We start from the raw sequence: 24618 nt of genomic DNA, 5'->3' as shown, positions 1-24618 counted from the left end.
TAATTACTATGAGCGAATCTCTGATCTCTCTCTCTCTCTCTAGAAAACAGGAAAGTGTGAAAAGAAGAAATTGAAATGTTATAAGTAAAAGTAAAAGAAGACGGAATACGAATGTTGAAAGTAAAAGAGAAACATTCTAGAGAAATGAAATGCTTTGATAGACCTATTTTTTTGCTTTTGCTTTTATCAGTAGATTATAAGCACTCGTTAAGTTTTTGTTGGGAGGGACTTCCTTCTTATGTAGAAAACGAGTCAGAGCTAAACTCACATTAAACACTTCAAAGAAGATGGGAATGATATTTATAAACTTTTGTTCACAAGTTATAACTTGCATACATACCTATACCAACAACCACAAAATCTCAGCCACAATCACTCTACTGTTTTGTGTGACATTTTGATTTCTAGTTCAAGTCATGTGGAGAATAAATCTGTGAAGGACCTTTTCATACTTCGTCAGTCATAATGCCTCCATTGTGGGACATGAGAATTCTGTATATTCGCTTTGAAGAAACGTCACCTAACCTTATGTCTCCTCCTACTAAACCTTCCACCTTCAAGTCTTTCAGTAGATACTCCTTGTCATGAATCTGTACCCAAATTTTTAAACCAAAACCGAGATTTGGTTCAGAGACTATTAGAAACAACAAACTGAGCAAGTCAAATTCCGTAGTTAGTTTCTCGCAAGGTTTTTTCTACTCACCGATTTGTTAGGATCCATATAAACCTCAAGAAGAGACTTCATGGATGGATATTTCTTCCACACTGCTACAGCGTATCTTGGCTGCACCTTTGGTATTGCTACTAACGCTTTTAACCTGTAGAACACAATTACATATCGCATTCAGAGAGACTGAAACAAAACCTAGATTGTAATGGTTTTACTTTACTTTACCATGGACTCTTTTTAATCAAGTGTTTGACAACTGCATCCTTGGAGGCTACTACACCGTCAGCTTTTACTTTTAACCACGATAACTTATCCCTGTGCATCAGAACCACGGTTAGTTTACTTCAAAACCAAGCAGGCAAACCCAGAGAAACAAAATAGCCAGAACCACACAGTCACAATGCCACATGTATATATGTATCAAGTACTTAATATTAAACTTTCACATTCGGTGCCATTTAACTTACTTCACAGCCATGCATGATTTAAAATTAATACCTGACTTGGCAAGAGGCCAGACTACTTGTTAAACCAACAACATGTTCAGCCACCTCAGCCTCATCAATACAATGCCTGGAATGTACTCCAATATAGTGAGTAGTTAAGTTTGCAAGTACCTGTAAAACATCAGATGTGTTTAAAGACAGTAAAGAAGCACTAAGAATTTTTCCTCTAAACACATTTTCATTAGCTACTGTAGTGTAGTACCTCATCAATAGGAGGTTTTCTCCAACCACTGTGATTACCATCTTTCTTGTACTCAACCCCTTCCCTAGAAGATTGCTTTTTTCAGCTTCAGGATAGAAAAATTGATGCAACAAAAATTAACATTCTCAAACTAACCTTTTCTTTACGTAGGACATTAACTTGTTAGTAAGGTAACACACTGTATACGATGGGTATTGGTCCCGAACTCTTGAGACGTTTTCGAGAAGTCTTTCACTAGCAACAAGATTACAAAAGTCTTCAGCCTCGTACACAAGTAAAACATATGGAATCTTGGTCCCTCGGGGCAAATTCTGTAAGAGAGAAAAGAAGATGCAAATCAAGAGTAAAAGAAAATACTAGGTACAGCTGATTCACATAAAACTTCTAAGGCCCTTCAACCCATCACACAAGGGATTCTTTTCTTCCAAGGCCCTTCAACTCATAGCAAAAGGGATTCAAATCTAATATTTCATAATATAGCTCAATGTCAGGTGTTATGAAGTAATATTTGATCGATCTCCTTCTATAAAAAAATTCTTTCATTCTGAAAGATGGAAGTTAAAGAAAACTTTTAAAGGACATGTATCAGTTGAAAATCCAAAGCGACTGAGATTTGATCGTACCGGAGCAATATCCTCTGGAATTGTCATCGTCCACACAATGGATCTCTCGATAGGATTAGGGGCTATACGGAATGCAATGCCTTTCTCAGAGAACCTTAAAAGCAGAAGTCCTATGTCATCATTATACCAGAGAAACTCAGTGTGTTTATACATAAGTCACAAACCAGCCATTAAATATGAAACAAAAAAGAGAGTCAAAGAACAAACATCCTACTCATATGTTGAAGGATAATATAATACAGAGAATAGAGAATTTTTTTTACCTCCAATGGATCCTTCAACCACTTTAGTATCAATCTCAGCAACAATAGATTTAAGGGCTAACTTTCCCTTTTCCCATTTCTGCTTTTCCTTCTCTAACTTTTTACGCTCAGCTTCTTCTGCTTTCAATGCTGCTTTCTGTAATTTCTCTTGCTGGATGATGGAAGCCAGTTAACAATTGGTCCAGGGAACACAAACTAGAAAAGCCACGTAAAAAGACACTCACCTCTTTTCTTAACTTCTTTTCCTCTGTCGCTCGGATTCTTTCGTCCTTTGACATCTGTTTTTTTGGCATTGCTTTACCAGAAACAGATGTGTTTTTAGAGCTTCTGGTCTGCTTTTGTCGACCAAACTTCTCAGCGCTCATTTCTTCCTTCTCTTGGCCAGATTCTACCTGATTTTTGCAAGTAAATAACAGAAGAAACAAGCAATTACATTTACGTTATACAGCTTCTACCATTTGGAAACAAGATCAACACAGTGTGTACCAAACAAAGGAAAGAAACAACCAGCATACCAGTTTTTCTAATTTTCTAAAAGAACACTGAGAAAGATTACAAATCAAAATTTCCAAATTTTCTAAGTACCTCAATAGCATTGTTGGGAGGTGAAGATCGAAAACTGGCTCCCTGCATCCAATTAGGACTATTATCTGAAAGAAAACAACCACCAGCAGTTCATAACTTAAGAAGAGAAAACCCTTTGCAAATGAAGTTTCATCACGCATTATTTTCTATAACTGATAACTACTTCTCCTAAGCATATAACTGCGTAAAATACTTGGCCAAAACATTCTTGCATTCAGATCAAAGTTCTTCTCCTCACCAGAATCTGCATCACTGGATCCAGATACCAATTCACATCGTTGAACCAAAGGATCAGCATGTATGGGTTCATATTTCTTAGAAGTTTCAGGTCGAGGACTGTCTTCAGAATCCGAATCAAGAGATACTAGTCGTTTACCTAAAGAGAATTCCAAAATAAACATAGTGAATGTACAGTAAAACCCTAAAAAAGAAAGGAACTGAAAAGACTCAACAGGAATCACAAAAATTGACAAATAGAACAACCTCCCCGAGTATAAATCCCTCAATAATCGAAACCATTTCACCAAAGATAAACCGTACATACTGAAATGACAAAGACGAATTGAGAGATTTCTCGCAAAAGGAACGTCAAATTTACCGGAAAACTTGTCTTCGCGGAGTGAAGGACCTCGAGCTCCGGAACCCAAGGAAGATTTGACGACGGTGACATCGTCAGGGAGACATGACTCGTCGACGAGGAACGGAGTAGAAGAAGACCCCGGCGGTGCCGTGTCGGAATCCAAGTTTACAATCGTCGGAGTGGGATTCTTTCGAGCCCTCTTGGACGGAAATTGTGGTGGAGTAGACTCATCCTCCTCGTCGGAGATGAGAATGGGATCGCTCATGAGAAAAAACACTCACAGAAAAGGAGAAAGAGAGATGGAATTTGAATTTCGCAGAGAGTACTGAGTTCGATTCTTATGAAGGCGGGATAACTCTAAATGAGGGCGATACTGTGATAAAATTTCGTTTAAAGAGTGTTTGGATACACCGTTTATTGGATTCCAAACGATTTCAGAGCCTTTAATGCTCTCATTCACAATTTAGTTTGATCATACTTTTTTATCGGTTCTTAAATTTGAAGTCTATAATCATATTTGATTAAAGGTTTGAATTGTTTATGTTCAATAGAGCTTATTTTTATGAAATCTTATTCCAAATTTGGAAGCTAAACGTTACACATTCAAAGTTAGTTGAAGTTGGATCAATCATATTCGAGATTTGTTTCAAATGGTTTGTCAAGTGTCACTGACCATTGCTTTGTCTTCAAAACAATGTAACTATGTGCTACAATGGATAAGTATGACAAATTTAAGCAATTACATAAAGTTTGAATTCTTCAAACAAACAATAATCTTATATTAGCACCTGTCAAAGTAAACCAAACGCATTCACATAGAAAATTGGAAAACATCAAATTTTTAAAACATAAAATAGTTGAATTGTTCTTAACCGAATAAATAATCTTTGATTATATGGTGCGAAATTCAAAACCAATAATCTCAAACATTCTCAAGCAAAATCGGGGGAAAAATACCTTTGCAAAATCACCAATATAAATCGAAGATTGAAACAACAAAACTAAGAAGAAGAGAAAGAGAAATAAAAATCTCAGACATCCAAGGAAGGATAAGAGCTGCATTAGCTCTCAAGCCCGGCGAAAGGCGAAAGCTTTAGGCGGCAACTGCGAATGTTTTGAGAAACAAGCCTTTTGGATTTATCATCATCGATACATAACAACAACAAAACATCACGATGAAACCGAAAAAAACAAAACAAAACATAACTGTAATTCTCAGACATCCAAGGAAGGATAAAGAACAGCATTGACTCTCAAGCCCGGCGAAAGGCGAAAGCCTTAGGCGGCAACTGCGAATGTTTTGAGAAACAAGCCTTTGAATCTATCATCATCGAATTTTCTATAATTCTTAAAAAAAAACTAGATTGAAATTAAAATCAGGAAATCGGAGACACACAAATTGTAATTGGACAGCAAAATAAGGCAGGAATTCGAATTGTACGGTTTTTTTGGAGGAGAAGAAGAGATGAGATGGTTATATAGTGAGGGAAAGAGGTGTCGTTGGATGATGACTAGGGTTTTGTTATTGACCACAAGATGAACGGCTGAGATTTGTTTCCCTTCTTGCTAATCTGCTGCATCTATATGGGCTTTAGTTTAATTTAGTGACGACTAACTCCGTCGGCCCATTTAATGGCCCACGAAGTCAAACGGTTATGTTCAGAGTTGCGTTCAGAATTTTGCTTGCCATATGATCATTAAGAACGTTTTGGAAGCGGAAAATTACAGTTTTCAAGATGAGACGTGTCAAGACTTATTGTTATATAACAAAAATGAAACTTGGATTACAACACAAAACTCGAACAAGCAACATTACGCATTCGAAAACTATTAACATATACAAACCAACAAGTTAAATAAGCGACAGATAGTCCAAGAGACGTGCTTTTACTTTTTAACTTTTGAAAGACCAAACTTCAACTTAAGAGCTTTTAACTTCCACAGGCGAGACAATCGTCAGGGTTTGTCAAGGAACAAACCATCTGTGCCATTTTAGTTTCGTTGTCCTCTTCCTTTACTTGCTTGTCTCCTTCGGCTATTACACTCAGCTTCTCCTCCTACACTGAATCCAACAATAATGCTGTTAAAACAAAAAAAAAAGAATCCAACAATAATATTCGCAGATGTCCAAAATCATAGGAAGAATCAGTGTTTTAAGAGTATGGTATTGTTTGTTTACCTTGAGCATGGTTGAGTCAACTGTTATCGCATCTGCTGCAGCACGTGATCGCAGGTAATACATCCCAGTTTTCAAACCCTTTAGGTAGATTCAAAACAACAAAATAAGATCAGAGATTATTCACAGGACCAAAGACTATGAGTAATGGGCCAAATACTTGTTAGAATCTCAGTAATATTTTTCGACACTGTTTCACATTGATTATGAAACGAGTTTAGCAAAATATTTAAGGTAAGCTTATATCTTTTTCCACGCATGGAAATGCAAGCAAGTGAGTTTCGCAAAATTGGGTTTGTCCATGTGTATGTTCAAGCTTTGGCTTTGATCTATGTAACACCCACGGTCGAACAGCCATGTCCACTATTGTTCTTTGTTTAATCTCCCAGACAGTCCTGCATTGTCTTTTAGGAGAAACAAGTCAAATCTTGGTATCGGAACACAGTAGTGAGTAAGATCACAAGTTAAGTGAGAGTTGTACCTGTATATCGCCTTCAAATCATCAGGTATCTTCGGGACATTTACTATAGAACCTTTCTCATAAATTATCTTGTTTTTTAGTGTCGGAGTCCAAAGTCCCATGTCAGTTAAGTCATGGAGAAGATGCTTATTCACCACTACAGATTCCCCACTGAACAAACCAAGAATACCAAATGAATAAGCCAGAGGAGGAAACCAGAAATATAGATACATTGTCATATGGTCTAATCACACACCTCAAGACTCTGCGGCTGTAGACGTTTGAGGTATATGGCTCAAAACATTCATTATTCCCGAAAATCTGACTGGTTGAAGCAGTTGGCAAAGGTGCTACTAAAAAAGAGTTCCTTACTCCATTCTTTGATATCATATCCCTTAGGGAAGCCCAATCCCAACGGTTTGATGGAGTTACATTCCACATGTCAGGTTAAAGAATTCCCTAAAGTATCATCGGACAAAGTCAACTAAACAATCCACAAGGAGACATTACGAAATTGGTCAATGGATACTGAAAATTATTGTAGGGTGAGATGCGTACCTTACTCACGAGACTTCCTTTGTATGTCTCATAGCTACCATCTCTAGCGGCAAGTTGTGAAGATGCTTTGAGTGCATGATAGTATATGATTTCGAAAATGTCCTTATTCAGTTGTTGAGCCTGAAATCAAATATCTTAGAACAAAGAATAAAATCTACTTCCCAAGATTGATCATATCATTCAAAGCAAGTTTACCTTTGGAGAATCAAATGGCATTCCAAGAAGGATAAAAGCATCTGCAAGACCTTGTACACCAATACCAATAGGTCTATGACGTATGTTTGACGTTTTTACAGTCTCTACAGGATAGTAATTCACATCTATTATTTTATTGTGATTAATGGTAACACTAGCAGTCACCTGGCCACACAGAAAAATAAAGTAAAAGTCAACATTATATCACAGACAGGGAAATTTTATAAAGATGATTGGTTGATTTTCAGGTTTCAAGTCAAAGGAGGCAAGTACTTAGTATCTAACCTCTGCTGGTATGATGTACTTGCAATCTAAGGAAATACTGAATAGTACTCTGATTACGTATCAATCAAAAGAAGTTACAGGACTTGAGAGAATGTTTATGGAGTCTCTCTCCTCCCCTGCAACTCTGATCAATACTCTTGATACCTTACTAATGGAAATTACAGCATAAATACTACTACTACGAGAGGTCTCCTTTAAATAAGAGATTTGTGGTATTTTTGATATTCATGCTTTTGTTGTTGAATATGAGTGGAGAGCGATATGAGCTCGTCGACTATGGTGATGGCTGTTATGAGGTTATCGTGATGAGGAAGAGAGATTGATTCTGAGAGAGAGATATATCTTCTTGTCTTTCATTGATCTATTCTCTTGTACTCATCGTTATCATCAATAGAAGCAGCATTTACAGAGTTCACAAGTCTGAACTCTATCAATTGGTGCGTTGTGAGCTCGGATTGAATCTAACGCGATGGGATTCGTTGATGTACCTATATTCACGGGAAACGATGTGAGGTCGTGGATCACTTGGATGGAGAGATACTTTGCTCGATGCGATGATATCACTGAATTGCAGAAACAGGCGATGGCATTTGGTTTCATTGAAGGTGATGCACTAAGGTGGTATTGTCAAAGAGAGTTTGAAACCTGGAACGATTTGCGGAAGGCTTTGTTGATGAAGTACGGTGATGATGGTGATCCTGAACGTTATTGGTTGCTTGCCGAACAAGATCGCCTGAGGAAGAGATTGAGATCTTCTGCGATTCAATCTGAATCCGCAAAAGCGATTACAACGCTTGAGTCAATTTGTGTCGCAGAGACAACTCCAAAGGCAGATTCGATTTTTCCAACTGATTCACGTTCGGCGGCATCTGCTTCAATCGTGGAGGCTGAGTGTGTTGCATAATCTGAGGTATCACTTTCTTTCATGGAACCTGGCCTTAGCGATAAGATGTTAGGAGATTTAGAAACAAATATGGTAATTGAGGATCAACAACAAGTCGTATCAGAAGGATTGAGTGACGTCCTTGATGATTTACATTCTGCTGTGTCTGAGCTTTGTGAGAAATCAACGTGTGTCGACTCCACAACGTATGCCTTCAAGGTGTTCGATAATCGGATTCTTAGGGGACACAGACTTCAACATCAAAGGAAACGAAGGATATCTCCTAAGTCTTGGCAGTTTAAATATAAAAATGGGATGATAAAGCAGAGGAAGCAGAAATTTTTTTCCAGATCATGGAATTTCCAGTTTAAGAATAGCTCAGTGACAAGTGATTTGGTTCCTACGATGTTGATGAATCAATTTTCCTTCCTAGATCGACATGTGTTTCTCAGATTTGAAGAGCAGATTGCAGATTATATGGCTGCCTTGTTGAGGGACAATTTATGCCAAGGGTTATGTGCAAGACAGAAACATCAAAGGAGGAAGAAAAGGATTTCTCTTACGGATTGGAGTTTTAAATATAAAACTGAGCTGGAGAATTTTCACTCTGTTATGACTGAACAGTGTGTATTGCGATGGGGGAGGAATACAAGCAATGAGCAGGAGATTCAACCATTAAATGAACAGGTTAAGGAGCATGAAATTCAAGATGGATACACACTGGCCATGTCGAGTTATTTCACAAAACAGCTAGTGTGAATGCAGAGTGGGAAGCAGTGAAACGGGTACAGAGAGACAAATGGACTCAACCCTTGGATGGTGAGAGATGTCTGTCTGCGAAATTGCTGGAAGTTGGCCATATATTGTTTGAACGTGCCAGTTTTCAGTTTAATAAAGGATGTGGAGTAACAGGTCTGCTGGGAAATGCAAAAGATACTGGAGTTCAACTACCATCTCAAATTCAGCTTGGAAACATATTGCAAAATAGAGCATATGAAATGGCAATTCGTATAAATTTGCTGCTGTTACAAGTTTTGAATCATTTGAAAGAAGTTCAACAGACATCTACAAGCCCTGAAATGGCGCATGGTGTAACACTGTAGATATATACAGTCCTTGTAGACAGTATATGGAGACAACTTTTGATACAAACAGAGATTGGGGAGATAGCTGCAGAAGATACATAATGCCGCTTCAGAAAATAGCTTTAACTCTTTGGTGGTCACTTGCCAAGGAATCTTCTTATCTGTGGCACCGATGGCGTCGTATAGACAACCACAACTGTGCTTTCACAATACTTGCAAGCATAGGTCAGCCTGTGTTTAGGTTGAAGTTGACTGCCTCCTCTACGAACCAAGCTGAAATGGATGGGGATGTCAACATAATAGCACAACAAAGGCATGCGAAATTGAATGACTTGTTGGGATCAATCTCTGAACCTATGGTGGGAAGTAATTTTCAACTTAGTACTGCTGAGAGGATGAGACACACATTTGTGTCACGAATGCTGCGTAAAATGAGGATGAAACTTAATCTCAGCGACAAGGGGACTAAGGTGCATTGCCAGAAACAATATCTACATCAGATGCTTGCTAATGATACTAAGATAGAATTTGCTCACACACAACGAGATTTACTGCAAACATCTGCAGTAATTCAGCGAAAAGATGTGCAACACAAGTGTTGGAGGTTTCAGGAGGCCTGTCATTGTGTTCAACCTGAGTCAAATGGAAACGTTTATGTGTGTGGCATCATTGGAAGAACAAAACGACAAACTCAATATTGGAGTTGCAGCAGAAGGAAGGCGTCCCAAAACCAGTATTGTGTCTTTCCATCATTTCATTCTCTCCAAGCTTGAGGACAAGCTTTTCAAAAGGGCGGGGTATTGATACGTTCCTCATGACCAAGTGCAAGAGAAAGAGACATTTGACGTGGCAAGGGAAGGCAAAGACTCGAATACAATCAGAGGCTTTGCCGTTGATTTCATCTTCTTTAAATAAGAGATTTGTGGTATTTTTGATATTCATGCTTTTGTTGTTGAATGTGAGTGGAGAGCGATATGAGCTCGTCGACTATGGCGATGGCTGTTATGAGGTTATCGTGATGAGGAAGAGAGATTGATTCTGAGAGAGAGATATATCTTCTTGTCTTTCATTGATCTATTCTCTTGTACTCATCGTTATCATCAATAGAAGCAGCATTTACAGAGTTCACAAGTCTAAACTCTATCACTTACTCACAGGACTTCCTTTGTATGTCTCATAGCTACCATCTCTAGCGGCAAGTTGTGAAGATGCTTTGAGTGCATGGTAGTATATGATTTCGAAAATGTCCTTATTCAGTTGTTGAGCGTGAAATCAAATATCTTAGAACAAAGAATAAAATCTACTTCCCAAGATTGATCATATCATTCAAAGCAAGTCTACCTTTGGAGAATCAAATGGCATTCCAAGAAGGATAAAAGCATCTGCAAGACCTTGTACACCAATACCAATAGGTCTATGACGTATGTTTGACGTTTTTACAGTCTCTACAGGATAGTAATTCACATCTATTATTTTATTGTGATTAATGGTAACACTAGCAGTCACCTGGCCACACAGAAAAATAAAGTAAAAGTCAACATCATATCACAGACAAGGAAATTTTATAAAGATGATTGGTTCATTTTCAGGTTTCAAGTCAAAGGAGGCAAGTACTTAGTATCTGACATCTGCTAACTTATCAAAATCAAAGTGATGATTTATTGAGCCCAAACTGCCAGCAAGCTGCGGTGGATGAGAGTCCAATGGAATGTCATGTTGTGAGATGAAGAATGTTACATGGAGCGCAAAGAAAGAGTAAATTCACAGATACGGCAAACAAGTTACCCACTCACCTTCTCCCTTACAAATCTTGGATGAAATATATATGGATGAAATTCCTCACCTCTCTTTCATAATTAGTGTACAGTTTTTCAAACTCGGCGCCCCAGCAATCTGCCAAACCTGGAACTTCACTAGGACGAAACAATGATCACTGCCCATTGTTGTGGACTCTCTCTCCATGAAAAGATCTGGAATCCATAGAGCATAAAACAAGTCTCTAGCCCTGTGTTAATCCTGCACTGGGAAAAGTGTATTTAGAGGTCGTATCAGGTTAACTTAGATATTCCCTAATGACATAATTGGTATTGAGGTAATAGTAATGCGAGTTACTAAGAACCAAAAATATACATGGATGAAATCCCTCACCTTTCTTTCATACTTAGTGTACAGTTTCTCAAACTCGGCGCCCATCAATCTGCCAAACCCAGAGCTTCATTAGGACAAAACATACATAATTGGTATTGAGGTAATAGTAATGCGAGTTACTAAGAACCAAAATATACATGGATGAAATCCTTCACCTCTCTTTCATACTTAGTGTAGAGTTTCTCAAACTCGGCGCCCCAGCAATCTGCCAAACCCAGAGCTTCATTAGGACAAAACAGTGACCACTGCCTATTATTGTGGACTCTCTCTCCATGAAAAGCTCTGGAACCCAAAAAGCATAAAACAAGTCTCTAGCCCTGTGTTACTCCTGCACTGGGAAAAGTGTATTTGGAGGCCGTATCAGGTTAACTTAGAAATTACATTTTAGAAGAATATGGTGAAATATCTTGGTTTGAGTTTACCTTTCCATGGTTCTTCCGCAGCTCCAAAAACTCAAAGATATCAGCATGCCATGGCTCCAAGTATACATCAAAGACTCCTTCACCAAATACAAATTATACATCAGATAAACTAGACAGCATATACTCCACAAATGATAACACTAGCAAAGTATAACCTGTGGTGTACCCTTTCTCTTGCCTCTTCCTTGGTCAACATAACGAGCAGTGTCGTTGAATACACATAGCATTGGAACAATATCGTTAGACATTCCATTTGTGCCACGAATGTAACTTCCAGTTGCACAGATATTATGAACTGAAACACCAATACCCCCAGCAGATTTACTTATAACAGCACACTCTTTGAGTGTTTCATATATGCCTTCAATGCTGTCATCTTTCATGCATATCAGAAAGCAGCTGCTTAACTGCCAATTCAATAATTTTAAATAGCAAATCAGCATAAACGCGTTTTATGGATACATCCCCTTATCAATGGATTCACATAAATATCAATAAATAGCAATTTACCTGATGCATAAATAGCAATTTACCTGATGCATAAATAGCAATTTACATGAGGCCTTGGAGTTCCGGGTGAAGAGATTAGGAGACGCATGAGTGAACCATCTCTTCGACATCATATAGTAAGTCTTGATTGTAGAATCAACATCGTCCTTGTGGATACCAACAACAACCCTCATCAGCATGTGTTGAGGCCTTTCAACAACTTTCCCTTGGACTTTTAAGAGGTACGATCTCTCAAGAGTTTTAAATTCAAAGTAATCATATTCAAAATCACGGTCGTAGATGATTTCACTGTCCAGACGAGCAGTGTTCTGAAAAAAAAACCAATGAAACCACAATTCGGTGATATACAAGATAGATCTGAAGACATTTTTAACTACATCACACCAAGAAACACAAATTTTTTTACCTTCATTATTATCTCAAATACATCATCACCTATTAGAGGAGTTTCCAGTCCAGATCTCTCATTGACATGATTGTACATGTCCTTAACCCTGAAAAATACACACAATCCATCAAAGTCAACTCATTCAAAACAATAACTTAAATCAATGAAATACACACACAAAATAAAAAGTTCAGGGTAACACTCACGTCTCAGAAAATGATTTCTTAGTGTTTTTGTAGAGATTTGAGACAGCAATCCTAGCAGCAAGCTGAAACATAAACACACAGAAAACATGTAAATTATATGGATCATGCAAGTATCAGGTCGATAATTCAAACTATCTAATATGGAAGGTACCTTCGGAGGGAAAGGGGAGCGGATCGCGTAAGATTTTGAAACGGGGCTAGCGCCCCTGCTTCAGCTACACCTGCAAAGGTATCACTCTGAAAACCCATTTACAACCGCTCTCGCGGCCCACACCGAAACAGTGCTTTACCCCTAGATGTCCATTCAACTTGCAGGCCGCGAATGCGGTCCTGTAAGACTTGCATCCTTGCACCCACTAATTCCGGGTCCAGAGCAGGCGGGTGGTCCCAGAACAAGCCTTCTGAAGGTACCTTCCAGAGGTTTCAGAAAGATGGAATTCCGCTCCAATCTTCGCATCCTTCCACCTTGCTCCGATTGAGCCAAGGTTGGAAATTCCTGTGAGAAGGTAGGTGTAAACTTTTACTTATTCAATTTCAATGAAGAAATAGTCATTTTCAAGCTCAACTAACCGAAACCTAAAGTATGGTGAATAGTTTCAACTTCACAATTAAATCATATGAAACACCAATCTAATCAGGGAGATCATTCCTCTAGAAATGACTCTTCAACATCAAGAAGTACCCATAAAGCAAATCATAGAAAGGCAAACAAAGAGAGAGAGCAGAATCCTCAGAGAGGCATATTCATGGTTACAAGTCATAGCAGCAGCAATCTCAACAGCCAACTCGTCGAGTTAACTCCTTTATAGACACCAACACAGACTTTCTGAGCAATGAGGACAGGGTCAAAGTGGTCGCTGCTTAGCCCATAACTAAATTTCTTAAGTAGTGCAGTGATCTTATTGAAGTGAACGGCTTCCTACCTTCCGTCGCGCTTCACCACATACATTTTTCTATTTTAGGGGAAATAAAAACTCTTAGAGGAAATCTGTCGAACAGATAATGAGTGTCTAACGATAAGAAACACTATCGCTGAGAATGAGAAATGGTTTTATATAGAGATATGATGGAGACGACAAAAAGGGTTTTGGGAATTCGGTTTCAAATCTCTCTCTAGGGTTTGATTATTCTGATTCATGTCTAATTTGACTTTTAATGGCCGGTTTTCTTATCAACTTTCTCAGGAAAATATTTAGAATTTTTCCGCCAGCTTCTGTAAAAAGATATTGAGCTTTGTTTTTTAAGTGGCGGGTAAACTAATTCAAATTTTATTAATGGTTAAAATTTAGACTCAACCCATGAAATTCAATGTATTTTCGAATGGGGTCCAACTGTCTTTTTTTTAGCCGAGATTAACTTTCTTTAAAATTTAAATAAACAGGCTATTAATTTTATATTTTTTTATTTAGATATTATTAATTTCTTTTAAGATAAAATAAATCTCATTCAAAATAAAATTATACATAATTAAATTCTTTTGAAATAAATTAAATCTCATTCAAAATAAATTAGGTTTGTGTATAACATTCTTAATTTTACAAATAGATTAGACATTATTAATATTTGAGCAAAAAAAAATTGATTTCCATGTTGAATATAGGGTTTCCAAAGTCTAATCAAAGGACACGGTTTTTCAAACTGTTGTCTGCGTTAGACAGACTCAAAATATATTCAACAGTATATTTGATGTGTTAGTTTTTTTAATTAAAAACATGTTTTTATGAATCAAAACCATGTTTGGATGCTTCAGAACAGGAAGATGACAATAAGTAATGCAAAAAAAAAAAAATTTATCATGAAGTTTCAAAGATAATTTATGGTGTGTGAGGATTGTTGTTGTACAACGAGTCAACGCGGTAAACAATTTTAATTTTTTTGTTAAAACTATAAACAAAATTTTAAAAATGTATTAGAAGCAAAATAATTTCAGATGGTACATTAAACAGCTCAAACTTTCAATTTAATACGAAATAATATGCACGTAGTAGATTCTAAATTACTAGGAAAATTTGAATGTGTACTATGATAGTACTACTATCAGATTCAAAACACTGTTTTCATTTTCAACAACTATTCATGAAAAGCCATATATAACATGCTCGTCCTACACATTTTGTGATACAGCGTTTTTTTATTTCCACATCATAAATCTGTTTGTTCCAGAATAAAACTGTATAATTTTTGCAAAATGTAAAGGATAAAAGAGCAGCTCATCATCATGTGAGAAAACAAATATTTACACTTTTCATCTCAAAAGGTTCCAAAAACTATTTATCACACATTATCAACCTCCAACGTTAGATTAAGCACTACATAGATACACAAAATCATTGACACACAGGTTACTAAAATAGATTAACAAGCGTAATTAACATGCAATTAACCATCCCCCCTTTCCTCCATTAAGCCCTAATCTCCTTCGTTGCCCTGTAAATACTCTCAAGGGATCGAAACTTCTTTTCCTTCATCTTCTTGATGTTCGTCTTCATCTCCACGCCAAGATTACAATTCCCTTTTACGCCGTCGTTTTGCTCGTTTCCGATTCTCGAGCTAACATCTTCATGCCTTCTCTTGGCTTCTCCTCCTCGTCCTCTTTCGCCGCCGCCATCTCCGCCGGTGCTGCTGCTACAGCTCACCGTTTCTTCCTCGCTGAGCTGCATGAGCTGTTCCGCCGCTGCCATCTCCGTCTCCGAGAACACGATCTCAGCCGATTCTCTAGAAAATCCAGTTTCCCCCATTGGATCGTTCATGTTCCGAAAATTTAATTAATCTGGGACAAATTAAAATAGCAAAGCCAATAAACAGGAAATCCAAGAAATTAATCGCGATATTTTATTTTTAAAACTTTTGTCTTTTTTTTTTTTTAATCTCTTGTCGTTTTTTCGTTTTGTGCAATGGAAATAAGGAAAGAAACTACAAAGTCGGTTTCGTAAGAAGAAGAACGTGTCTTCTGATATTATTTAATTTTAAATGAAAGAGTGGGCTGATCTCGTGCAACCGTGTGTATAGTATCTCTTAGAATCTGATCCGTCAAAAGTTTATTCTTCACATGAAGCTTTGGCTCGTTGATCCAACGGCTATACTAGCTTCCTATGGTTACTTCTTCAATGAGGTTTACTTTTAGCTTAGAGCAATAGATGCGTTTGACTTCTGTTACACGATTTGGTGGGTTCCACGTAAGCCATTCCGATTCCAAATATGGAGTTGTCACCTAAGTGGGTCCCTGTTTCTCCTATCCACGTGTTGCAATCCCATACGTTAAAACATACTCTTTGAAGAATCTACAATTTGGCTTCATTAGACATTTGTATATTTTGGTTTAACAAATTTTACTATAGCAACTAGATTTTGCACCCACGCGCTTGTTGATAAAATTTATATACAATCAATTATATTTATTAAGATATAAATTTTATATATTAATATTTTAACAATATATTAAAAATATTATGCTGTTAATTTAATAATTTTTATGTAAATTGTGAAGTTTTAACAGTTTTGTTTTAAATCTATATACAATATGTCATATTTCAAAAACGTAATATTTTGTCAAACAATTTTAAGTTAATATACCCAAACCAATTAATTTTTTTATAAATTAATCAAATGCTACATTTTAAACATATTATTGACATGATGATAAAATATTATACATTCACTTTCATAAATCAAGAAGATAATTTTTTTAATCATTTTTCACTTTTATTCCAATTATAGATGTGTTTTTTTAAACAATTAAAAATAATTGAATTTAAAATTTAATCTTTTTTCTTCTCTTGTTTAACCAATACAAAATTTTATTTTGATATATTAATTTAAAAAATAAACTAATAAATAAAATGTTTGTTTTGAGATTAATAACAAACTTTAAAATTGAAATCAAAACAATAGTTGAATTAATATGAAATGAATAAAATTACACAAACTTTATGAATTAAATATATTTATGTCAATTGGTTGTGTAAACTTCTAAATAATTATTCAATGATTATACGTCATTTCTTCTAATAAGAATGAAATTTTGTTTTTCATTATGTTTATTATTATTATTGTTATATCTGTTTTTCATTGAATATATCATATTTATTTAATTTAATAATTTTTTTATGATTATATTCAGTTTCATCATATCATTCTCACTTTTTCTAATTATAATTAAGTAGGCAAAACTAATACATTTTAATACATACAAATTTTAAAAAATGAAATAACTAATTGAATAACTCAAAACTAAGAACTTTTACATTAATCTATTGCAATTCCAAGTCGAATATACAAAATATAATTTTTTGATCATTTTTGCATAATATATTACATGAGATTATGTGGAAATATGTTTTGCATATATTAAAAATTTTAAATAATTATTATTATTTGAAATTCTTGGTGAAAAACCTTATAATCAAGTAACCTAAGCTTGTATAAGTAGCATGTATTTTTAATAGATAAAAAAAAAATTTGTAAGTTAGAAGAAATTTTAATATCATGTTGTTTTTTCTGTTAATAGAGATTTCTTTATTTTTAATTTATTTTCCTAACCATAATATTAGAATTATAAAACTTTTTTAATTTACAATTTTGATATATATAAATAAAATTGAATTTTAAATATTAATAATGATGCGTTGATAATAATGTATATTTAACTGTTATTATTAATAGAATAATTTTAATTAACAATTTTTTCTATATTGTTTTGTATTAACAATGTAATTTTATAATTTAGAAACTTTTTAATTTTAGTTATTAATGTGTATTAATAAAATTGATCTTTTAAATCTAATGTGTATATTCTAAGAGCTTCAACTTTTATTTTTTTATTATAAATATAATAATTTTAAAATTAGTCTTTAATTTTAAAAATTGATGTTGATAAATAAAATTAAACTTTTAAATCATATGTTGGCATTTTTAGCAACATTTAATTTTAACTTTTATTAGTAATAGATTTATAAATCAAAGGTAGAAGATCTCACACGAGGCCCATTGCGGTAAATGATTTTGGTCTCTCATCCTTGTTTTGAGGCTTACCGAATGTATTCTAATGCTGCTTAGTCAGCTAATTGTTATCTTTGTGGTTCAGGTTGGGTTGTTAAAACCCCATCAGATGTCATGTTATATCAAAAATCTTCTTTGGGTACCTCAGTCTCTTTCGTCTTAATGAATGAATTTTTTTATATTTTCAGTGCTTTTTTTTTCAAAAGTCTTGCATATCAATCATTTGACATGTTTTCGAATTTTTTGAAATTTATCATTCTTTTCAAATTCGACGGCAAAGATTTGGAGATTTTACTAATGATTCATTCTTAAATGAAATCTGACTCTATTTTTTTGTTTCTTTTTTATTTGAAATGGTTAAACATATAGAAAAAAAACTTAAAAATTATTATAGTTATGTGACAAAAATTTGGATGCTACTTTAAGAGCCTCTAAATATTGTGCATATATATCTAATTTGAATTTAAAATTTTTATGTTAATATTATTTATTTTAGTTTTTAGTATTTATTTATCTTTAAGAATTTTAAAAACAATAATTAAATTGGAAACTCTTTAATTTTCAATGTTGAGGTGGACCAATAAAAAAATTATACAGAATTCTTTATTCAGAAATAATATTAGAATTTGTAAATTTCTTAATTTTTTATTCAACAATAATATTAAAAATTGGAAATTTTCCTTAATTTTAAATGCTGGTGTGGACAAATAAATTAGTCTTTTAAATCCTATGTGGACGCCTTGAAAAACATTTAACTTCAACTTTTATTAGTATAAGATTTTGTCTATTGCATTTTTTTATGACTATTAAATTACATATCATTCAAAGTAAATGATATCATTTACTTGCAAAAAAAATAAAATATTTAGATTGAAAATTTGATAATTCACGTAATTATTTCGAATATTTCTAACTGAATAAGGATTCCAATAACTGAAATTGAATAATACACAATTTATGATTTGATAATACACAACTTATAATTTTTTATTCGTAATTAGTGACTACACACGCTTGTCCTATATGCATCAAATTATAATTTCTAAACAACACTGCATCAAATATAGAGTTGAAGGACTTCCAAAAAAACTGAAAAACACTAAAAAATATATTAAAAAAAATAATTTTAAATTATTCAACCTTCTTGAATTTAATAAGATTATTAGCTAACTAAAAGACTATAACTGATTACATTAGTAAACAAATAATTTTAAATTATTCTACTTTCTTGAAAGGTTAATTTCGTTATTGGTTGATGGGTTCAAATTACCAAGTTCAAGAAAGATAATTTTTTTGCGCATTCAAGAGAAATCTTGTCACCAAGATCAACGTTGATAGGCTTACTAGCTATGTAGCAGAGCATTCAACATATTTTCACAGTGAACATAATCTACCAAATACAATCATTGGCATTGCGTATGATTACGTTGGTAGTAACAACATCAATCTACTTGAACCAATTGGTCAATTTGGTCATGTGCTATAGTAAATATCAGTAGTGGATCCAGAAATTATTTTCGTTGAATTATGAAAACGATTAATGAAACCAAAACCAGTTCAGATATTAAAATGATAGAATTAAGAAAAAAAATTGTTTGTGCACTATTTTTGATTTTTGTTTTTCGTTGAGAAATGATAGTTTACATGATCATGGAACATATACTTTTATGAAATGGAACATATATTTTATGAAACATATTTTACTATAAAAAAAGTTTATATATTTTTATTATACATCAAACAAAAATAACTAGAACAAAAAAACTATAAAAAGTGATGTATCCTTTTTTTAATTCACACTAATTTTTAAAACTGATGTTACACCTTAAAATTGTGTAACGTAGATATTAAATAATTATGTTTTAAAAAAAAACTATAAAAAGTTCGGATGCAACCATGTAACATAGATCTTTAACAAAAAAAAGAATGTGTAACATAGATATTAAATAATTATGTTTTTCCAAGATAATAAGAATCAAAGAATTGATAAACTTTCATGAAAATTCAATATGCATCTTTTTTATCGGTGTCAAAATATAACTAAAATATGCAATATTTTTATCATTCTTAATAGATTGAATACATTGATTGACATTTTTTTATTCGTAATTAGTGACTACACAACGCTTGTCCTACATGCATCATATTATAATTTCTAAACAATACTGTATCAACCGTTGAGTTGAAGGACTTCCAAAAAGACGAAAAAAGAACTAAAAATTATAGAAAAAAAATAATTTTCAAATTATTCTACCTTTTGGATTAATTTAATAAATTTATAATCTACCTACAATACCATAACTGATTACATTAGCAAACAAATTCAAAAAGAAAAAAAAAACAAAAGCAAAAACTCTCCCTAAAGAAAATCTAAAGAAAAATAAAAATAAAACTTATTAAGTTATTACATTAAAATAACAGAATTAACGAAGAAAAACTAACACGTTAACATCTGCACAGAGCTTATTTTCTCTACACAATAACCACCATCACGAGACTACACATCAACATCACTTTCTTCCACAACATATAACTTCCCTTTAGCCGGCTTCTTCTTTCTCATACCGCAGCAAAAACAGAACCATTTAGGCCAACAGTTACAGATTTTTCCTAGTGGTTTCTTCTTCTTTGGTGCATCAAATCCATAAAAGTGCTTGCCTTCTAAAGACACAACCTGTCCCTACATATATCGGTCCTTGAATGTCATTAAATACTTTCATGTTGATCTGTTTATCAACACCAATGAGAAGGGAGCATTAACATAAACAGAGCAAAGCAAAGACATTCAGGGTAATCTTACATCGAAGAAAACCACATTGCGATTTAAGTATTGATCGTGCCTATCAATACCATCAAACCTCTGAGGAAACTGAACATAACAGACTTTCTTTCCGGATTGAGGGTCCATCATGAAACACATAGCTTCTCTAATTGCCTTGTTGTTGTTGCTGTAGTGATCATAGATCACTTTAAGAAGGTAAGAGCATTTGAGAGAACAGCAGAGACCCGAATCTTCAAGAAAAGCTAAATGAGTTTAGTTTACGAACTTTGAGAAATCGAAAGAGATAATAGTGAAAATAAAAATATATCCTGACCAAGGAATTCATAGTGTTTATTGTTGGATGAACATTGATGTCGAAACCATCCTAATTTCTTGCTTTTTTTTTAATGAACTCGAAAAGGCCGGGTATTAAATTTTTGACCGCGCGCATAATCTCCTAATATTTCCTTAATTTTTACTAACTGCATGATAGCTATAATGTAGTTACTATTACATTAAAATAATAGAATTAACGAAGAAAAACTAACACGTTAACATCTGCACAGAGCTTATTTTCTCTACACAATAACCACCATCACGAGACTACACATCAACATCACTTTCTTCCACAACATATAACTTCCCTTTAGCCGGCTTCTTCTTTCTCATACCGCAACAAAAACAGAACCATTTAGCCAACAGTTACAGATTTTTCCTAGTTGGTTCTTCTTCTTTGGTGCATCAAATCCATAAAAGTGCTTGCCTTCTAAAGACACAACCTGTCCCTACATATATCGGTCCTTGAATGTCATTAAATCCTTTCATGTTGATCTGTTTATCAACACCAATGAGAAGGGAGCAGTAACATAAACAGAGGAAAGCAAAGACATTCAGGGTAATCTTACATCGAAGAAAACCACATTGCGATTTAAGTATTGATCGTGCCTATCAATACCATCAAACCTCTGAGGAAACTGAACATAACAGACTTTCTTTCCGGATTGAGGGTCCATCATGAAACACATAACTTCTCTAATTGCCTTGTTGTTGTTGCTGTAGTGATCATAGATCACTTTAAGAAGGTAAGGAGAATTTGAGAGAACAGCAGAGATCCGAATCTTCAAGAAAAGCTAAATGAGTTTAGTTTACGAACTTTGGGAAATCGAAAGAGATAATAGTGAAAAGAAAAAATATATCCTGACCAAGGAATTTATAGTGTTTATTGTTGGATGAACATTGATGTCGAAACCATCCTAATTTCTTGCTTTTTTTTAATGAACTCGAAAAGGCCGGGTATTAAATTTTTGACCATATAATATTATTATTATCAGCAAATTCCAAAATGAAATTCAAGAAACATGCGTGTATAGAGTACAGACCACTGATAATGGATATTTGGGTTACGAAGGCCTACATTAAATGAAACTTCAGTGAACACAAAGCCCACAGGTTTCAAAACTTAAAAAAAAAGAAGTAAATGTGGCTGCTGGGATTCGAGCCCAGGTCTCCACAGCCACAACGTGGAATTCTCACCACTAAACTACAGCCACTTTTGTGCTATGCTCACTAACACTTGTGTATTTATTAATTAAAAAACCGACCCTTTGCTTGTATCTTTGATATTTCCGTTAAGACCGTTACTCTATTTCAATAAGACCTTCATTTCTTTAAGTTCTATGAACTAAGATTAAAGTAAATTCATTTACTCTTAACCCTCTCCCACTTCCCCCACCAAATCCCACCTTTAATCTCAGTTAAACCTCAACTCTTTCCAAAACCACATTATTATAAATCAGAGCTCTTACCTAATCCCATTATTATCATCTCACTCAACACAACACAAAACCTAAAAGAAAAAACACGATGGCTTCTAACACAAGTCTCCTCTTCGCCACCGTCACTCTTCTCCTCGTCCTCAACATCTCCGGCAGAAAACTCCCGGCTACGGATTCGACCAACATAGCGGCGAGACTTACCGGAGGAGGACTCATGCAATGCACTCTACGAGCTCAAATCTTGCACCAACGAGATCGTTCTCTTCTTCCTCAACGGCGAGACCAAACTCGGCTCTGATTGCTGCAACGCCGTCGAAGTCATCACCACCGATTGTTGGCCGGCGATGCTTACATCTCTTGGCTTTACACCTGAGGAAACCAACGTCCTTCGCGGTAACTGTCAGCCCCTAAATTCTGGTGGTTCTTCTTCTCCAGCGCCTTCGTCTCCTGTGAAACTTTGATATATGTTCCTCTTATGTATGCTGACATTAAATATGGTTATAATATATAGTAGTTTTTAATCTATGGTATAATGAGAAAATGACAGTTCATTCATGTGAGTTTGTGATTAACACAAGGAAAGAGTCCATCAATACGGAATATCTTAAAATACATTTTAGAAGAGACAGAGCATAGAAACAATTAACTTGTCCAAGAAATTTAATTGATGATCTTGCAAATTTTTCAAGGCAAAAATCATTATTTCTGCTTTCAAAACCATTATCATATATAGTATGTAAAACAGAGGTTGTAACAGATTAACTTAAATAAGCTTTGGATTGGACAATTTGGACTTGGGATTGCTATGAACTTCAAACATAGATTTTAGTTTCCTAAAAGTTATACATGTTTTGGATAATGGTTATAGACTACGTTCGTAATATTTTTGGTGATTTCATCTTTTAAAAGTTTAAGCAAGGCAACAAGAATTGTAGTTAGCTATTAGAAAGAAACAATCCAATTAGAAGCCACAACAACTTATAACAGTAAAAATGGTCGTACAATAATAAAAGGCAAAAATCTTAAATAAACTAAAATTCATAGTAATGTTTTAGGCTTTTAGCTGATTGAATATACCAAAATTAAATAGAAGAAATTAAGCTTTAAAATTATCGAAAATTATAACATATACTATTTGGAAATTAACAAAAAAAATATGTACTTTCTTTTATAAATATGTATTTGACACATTCCAGACAATATCGTTGATAATTAATAATAATAGAAATTTTTGCTTATATAATAGTCTGCTTTTTGAATGATGTTACCTTGACCAATACGGCTAATAGTTAACATTTAAAACCTAAGTTCGAAAATACTTCTCTTTGCTGTTTGCATGAAGTTAACCCTTAGTCTTCAATCTCCATCAAGAGCGTTACTCATAGTCACAAAGCCAATCTGCCAATGTCAAGATACGTTTTCACTAACTATGCTTTAAAGTTCCATAATTAACAAAGAGCATTTACCATCGGTCCTTTCTCATTCCTCCCACTAATCCACCTTTTAATTACTCTTAAATCACCACCATTAGGTACTAACATTCAACTCCATCCAAAACCACACTATAAAAACAGAGCTCTCATAACCCAATCATCACCACATCCACACACAAAAAAAAAAAGCAATGGCTTCTAGTTCAGGTTTCCTCTTCGCCACCGTAGCTCTCCTCCTCGTCTTCAACATCTCCAGCAAGACACTGCCGATGACGCCGGATTACGCCAACATAGCGGCGAGGCTTAACGGAGGAGGACTAATGGAGTGTTGGGATGCTCTCTACGAGCTCAAATCATGCACCAATGAAATAGTTCTATTCTTCCTCAACGGCGAGACCAAACTCGGTGTCGGATGCTGTCACGCTGTCGAAGTCATTTCCAACAATTGTTGGCCGGCGATGCTAACTTCCCTTGGCTTTACCTCTGAGGAAACCAACGTCCTTCGCGGCATTTGTCAGTCTCCGAATTCCGGTGGTTCTTCTCCGGCTACTTCCCCAGTAAAACTTTGATGTATGCAAACGTTTAAAATGGTTATAATCTATATTTTCATATAATGTATTGGACTAATGGAGTCTTCTTTTACATTAATGGAGTCTCTTTTTGGATTTGCGTATGGAACTAAAACCACGTCTATACCATCAAATAGGAATGGTCAACATATAGCTTAAAACAATATTCAGAACAAAACAGGTCTTTTCAAGAAACAGAGCAAAGTTATAACAGATACAAATCTCAAGCAAATAACTTGTAGAACAAGACAATGACGTATGTACAATCCTAAAAACCCAGGAAACAGATCATAGTAAAGAAAATACAAGTAACTAGTCCTAAAAAAAAAGCTGGATT

General features: G+C 34.6%; 4 protein-coding genes, 3 non-coding genes and 1 pseudogene across 8 annotated transcripts; 2 read left to right on the top strand and 6 right to left on the bottom strand.

Moving 5' to 3' along the window:
* Positions 1 to 330: 330 nt before the first annotated feature.
* On the bottom strand, positions 331 to 3750 carry LOC18022159 (crossover junction endonuclease EME1A). 2 transcript variants are annotated; one of them, XM_024158405.1, is made up of 12 exons: positions 3448 to 3750; positions 3043 to 3225; positions 2850 to 2914; positions 2489 to 2656; positions 2265 to 2415; positions 2002 to 2111; positions 1514 to 1689; positions 1379 to 1442; positions 1169 to 1287; positions 896 to 985; positions 704 to 818; positions 331 to 590 (listed from the first exon to the last, which is right to left on the bottom strand). In XM_024158405.1, exons 1-12 carry the CDS (start codon positions 3692 to 3694, stop codon positions 447 to 449), a joined length of 1632 nt encoding a protein of 543 aa, XP_024014173.1. In that variant the 5' UTR covers positions 3695 to 3750; the 3' UTR covers positions 331 to 446. The 2 variants fall into 2 exon arrangements, with proteins under 2 accessions (XP_024014173.1, XP_006404637.1); XM_006404574.2 differs by having other exon boundaries at positions 3088 to 3225.
* A 706-nt stretch (positions 3751 to 4456) lies between these two features.
* On the bottom strand, positions 4457 to 4581 carry LOC112088310. Its single transcript, XR_002900472.1, has one exon. It is a non-coding gene; the product is annotated as a small nucleolar RNA SNORD14 (small nucleolar RNA).
* Positions 4582 to 4640: 59 nt separating this feature from the next.
* LOC112088298 lies at positions 4641 to 4765 on the bottom strand. The gene has a single exon (XR_002900461.1). It is a non-coding gene; the product is annotated as a small nucleolar RNA SNORD14 (small nucleolar RNA).
* Positions 4766 to 5360: 595 nt separating this feature from the next.
* LOC18022157 (ribonucleoside-diphosphate reductase large subunit) lies at positions 5361 to 13694 on the bottom strand. The gene is given in 19 exon segments (XM_024158458.1): positions 5361 to 5483; positions 5609 to 5686; positions 5846 to 5953; positions 5955 to 6000; positions 6087 to 6236; positions 6322 to 6524; positions 6624 to 6743; positions 10413 to 10577; positions 10698 to 10820; positions 11357 to 11488; positions 11491 to 11547; positions 11642 to 11718; positions 11808 to 12048; positions 12198 to 12216; positions 12218 to 12459; positions 12558 to 12645; positions 12746 to 12807; positions 13456 to 13541; positions 13544 to 13694. Coding segments are annotated over 19 exon segments (2271 nt in total).
* Positions 13695 to 14972: 1278 nt separating this feature from the next.
* On the bottom strand, positions 14973 to 15566 carry LOC18022156. Its single transcript, XM_006404571.2, has one exon. The coding sequence runs from the start codon at positions 15493 to 15495 to the stop codon at positions 15148 to 15150; it is 348 nt and encodes a 115-aa protein (XP_006404634.1). The 5' UTR covers positions 15496 to 15566; the 3' UTR covers positions 14973 to 15147.
* Positions 15567 to 21982: 6416 nt separating this feature from the next.
* Positions 21983 to 22054, bottom strand: TRNAH-GUG. The gene has a single exon. It is a non-coding gene; the product is annotated as a tRNA-His (tRNA).
* A 313-nt stretch (positions 22055 to 22367) lies between these two features.
* LOC18022155 lies at positions 22368 to 22740 on the top strand (annotated as a pseudogene).
* Positions 22741 to 23903: 1163 nt separating this feature from the next.
* Positions 23904 to 24281, top strand: LOC18022154 (egg cell-secreted protein 1.2). The gene has a single exon (XM_006404569.2). It carries the CDS (start codon positions 23904 to 23906, stop codon positions 24279 to 24281), a length of 378 nt encoding a protein of 125 aa, XP_006404632.1.
* Positions 24282 to 24618: the final 337 nt, after the last annotated feature.

This window comes from Eutrema salsugineum, unplaced genomic scaffold (assembly GCF_000478725.1).
Source record: "Eutrema salsugineum unplaced genomic scaffold, Eutsalg1_0 scaffold_15, whole genome shotgun sequence".
NCBI classification, from domain to species: domain Eukaryota; kingdom Viridiplantae; phylum Streptophyta; class Magnoliopsida; order Brassicales; family Brassicaceae; genus Eutrema; species Eutrema salsugineum.
Note: the sequence above shows the minus strand (reverse complement) of the source record. Positions and strands in the feature narration are given on the sequence as shown.

What these genes read in the sequence shown, in the direction of transcription:
- LOC18022159 (XM_024158405.1), bottom strand. Translation starts at nt 3,694, where the DNA reads ATGAGCGATCCCATTCTCATCTCCGACGAGGAGGATGAGTCTACTCCA. An exon ending in GGTTGAAGGATCCATTGGAG is followed by an intron (nt 2,112 to 2,264) that starts GTAAAAAAAATT and finishes ATGATGACATAG; the next exon opens with GACTTCTGCTTTTAAGGTTC. An exon ending in TTCCAGAGGATATTGCTCCG is followed by an intron (nt 1,690 to 2,001) that starts GTACGATCAAAT and finishes TCTCTCTTACAG; the next exon opens with AATTTGCCCCGAGGGACCAA.
- LOC18022156 (XM_006404571.2), bottom strand. Translation starts at nt 15,495, where the DNA reads ATGAACGATCCAATGGGGGAAACTGGATTTTCTAGAGAATCGGCTGAG.
- LOC18022154 (XM_006404569.2), top strand. Translation starts at nt 23,904, where the DNA reads ATGGCTTCTAGTTCAGGTTTCCTCTTCGCCACCGTAGCTCTCCTCCTC.